Source organism: Helobdella robusta (genome assembly GCF_000326865.2).
Source record: "Helobdella robusta unplaced genomic scaffold HELROscaffold_17, whole genome shotgun sequence".
Taxonomy (NCBI): domain Eukaryota; kingdom Metazoa; phylum Annelida; class Clitellata; order Rhynchobdellida; family Glossiphoniidae; genus Helobdella; species Helobdella robusta.
The window spans coordinates 1,834,232-1,836,899 of record NW_008703942.1 but is presented as its reverse complement, the minus strand read 5'-3'; the positions used below and the strand labels follow the sequence as shown (position 1 = coordinate 1,836,899).

The window sequence follows — 2,668 nt, the reverse complement described above, 5'->3', positions numbered from 1 at the left end:
GCTGCTGCTGATGTGATGATGCGATGATGACGATGAAGATGACGATGATGTTGACGATGACGTTTTCAACTTGAGTGCAGATTCAACAAGCCTGGTGATGGTTCAAAAAAATAAATTGCATAATATTTGCTCGATGTTCATGATTTCGATATGAACGTTTTCAGCGTGTGTGTGTGTGTGTATGTGTGTGTGTATGTGTGTGTGTGTGTGTGTGGTGCGTGGTGTGTGTGCGTGTATGACAGGACAAGAAGTCCACACAATTGAAGTTCTTTAAAAATATAAAAAAAAATTGAAGGAGATAAAGTTGTAATGAAATGTTGGGGGAAGAATGTAAAAAATAATAAACACTGAGTGGTGAGCGTAGGGCATGAATGGCAATGCGAGGCATTACCATATTTTAAAACGAACAACAAATATAAAATTCACCGGTAAACAAACGAACTGAGATGGAGAAACAATAAAAATGGTTTAACAACACCAACATGAACAGCAACGACATCGACAACAAAAACAACACCAACATATTACCAGCGGTACGACAACTATAACGCAACCACCGCAATCTAACATCTCACATGAAAAAATAAAAAGGAGACACATAGATAGATAGATAGAAAGAGAGAGAAAGAGAGAAAAAGAGAAGAGAGAGAGAATAAGAAAGAAGAAAGTGAGAGAAAAAGGGTGAGAGAATGAATGATAAATTATAGGAAGCGGCCACAGCAGCACGGCACCCCAGTCGACTACTTAGTTGCTGAAGCTAATCACGTGGCTGCCAACACTGAGGTCTTCTCAGTGGGAATCTTTTTAAAAACATAAAAAATTAAACAAATAAAAACATTGAAGAAACAATAAACTTAACTTAAAAATTGAAATTGCTTTCAAATGAAGGGCTGGTGATGGTCTTGGAATAAAACTTAAGACGGGACCACAACGTACCTTCTCGTTGAAACTTCTACATGTAGTCTTAAAATAATGAAACATCAAACATGACTCCATTGTTGTCTCTTACTTTCAAACAACTCTTTCAGTCGAATGTCAGCGTAAACAAAGGAAAAAAAGATGGAAGTTTGAAAAAATTTGAAAATAAAATAAATTTATAATTGATTGAAAAGATTAATGATTGATAGAAATTTGTAAAACCATTAAAATTATAAGAGGTAAATAATTTGTATTATTGTTGCGCTTTTCTACTTGAATAAAAATATTTTTCCAACTTTCTGCCATAAAGACTTAAGATGAAAATATGCAAGCGTGCCTCCATGCTCTGCGGGCTCTTCATAGTTGCCCTCTGGGCGACCGACAATTTTTTTTACCTTTTCATATGCTTTCACTGCCTGTGCATACACGCATGTAAGTTTTTGTTCGTGTGCGTATACACATTATATAGAAGTCAAAGAAACAAAAGAATGAGAGAGCGTAAACAAATAAATGAATGAATGAGCAAAATAAAAACGAAGGAGCGAACAAATAAATAAACGAATGAATGAATGAAACTTTCAAGAATCGAAGTTTTCTATGCGGATCTGATTTGCGATTGCACGGTACGATTTTCATAAATAATTTATTAGACCTTATTTGTTCGTCTGCGTACGTTCGTGTGGATTTGTGCGCCTTTGTGTATGTCTGCGTATGTCCGTGTGTGTTTGTGTGTGTCTGTGTGCGTTTTGGTGAATTTGAATTTATTCATTTAATCTATCTTTTACAATTTTCAACCCATTAAAAATATATATTAAAAAAATTTTCAGCTAGATCATGAATCGTATGCAAATCAAATGAAATAATTTCGAAGAAATTCAAATCTGATGTAAAATAAACCATTAAACATTTCAATGCTTGAAAAACTTGCCCCATAACAAAATCCTCACACATCGTTATAACGTTCAACTTCAACAGCAACACGCAATAATATTATAGCAGACCACGAGCAGAACACCCTGTGCTACTCGGTGAGTTCGGTTAACAGAAAAATATTAAATTCAAACTACCCAGCAACAGACAGAGACAAGCAGGTCTGCCTGTGCAAAAGACGTACAGCAGGCAGTCCCTCAGTGAGATGGAACATACAGGAACACATCAGCACATCAGCACATGAACGCCTTGAAGAAATGCGAAGGAAGCAATAAAGTTGAATTGAAGCACAACTCGAAGTACATTTGCATGAAATGAAATTTGAAACTTGAGAATCATATAAAATTTTTTATTGAGTTTTAAGATGAGAAAAGAAAATGAACAATTGATCTCGCAAATATAACACGAGCCGTTTTGCGTTGTTTTTTTTATTCGAATTAAATATTGATGCGACAGAAATTCGTCAAGCAGATTAAAAATTAAGTAGAAAAAAATTAAGAAATTATTCAAGTGACAACAACGGACTACTAACATAACAACAAACTGTCTTCAACAACAAACGAAGAAAAAATATTAACTGCGTCAAATGTATACCAAAACGAAACAATATTCAAATCAAATGTTAAACAACAAACAAACAATACTGATACATAAAATGTACAAGGTTTATTAACATCTACTATTAAATATAACAGAAAACTTTAGATTAGTCGATTGCTCCGTTTTGAACGAGGTCGTCCTTATTTTAGAATGGAGTCTTCAGTTTTTTCTGTAATTCAGTTCCTCAGGTGACTATGCCCAGGCATCCCCCATCCAAAAA

At 34.6% G+C, this 2,668-nt stretch overlaps 1 protein-coding gene across 1 annotated transcript; it reads left to right on the top strand.

Moving 5' to 3' along the window:
- Positions 1 to 482: 482 nt before the first annotated feature.
- HELRODRAFT_170178 (hypothetical protein) lies at positions 483 to 2,123 on the top strand (the record flags this gene model as incomplete). Its single annotated transcript, XM_009016014.1, has 4 exons — positions 483 to 533; positions 1,156 to 1,157; positions 1,229 to 1,350; positions 1,894 to 2,123. The coding sequence occupies 4 exons, from the start codon at positions 483 to 485 to the stop codon at positions 2,121 to 2,123; spliced, it is 405 nt and encodes a 134-aa protein (XP_009014262.1).
- Positions 2,124 to 2,668: the final 545 nt, after the last annotated feature.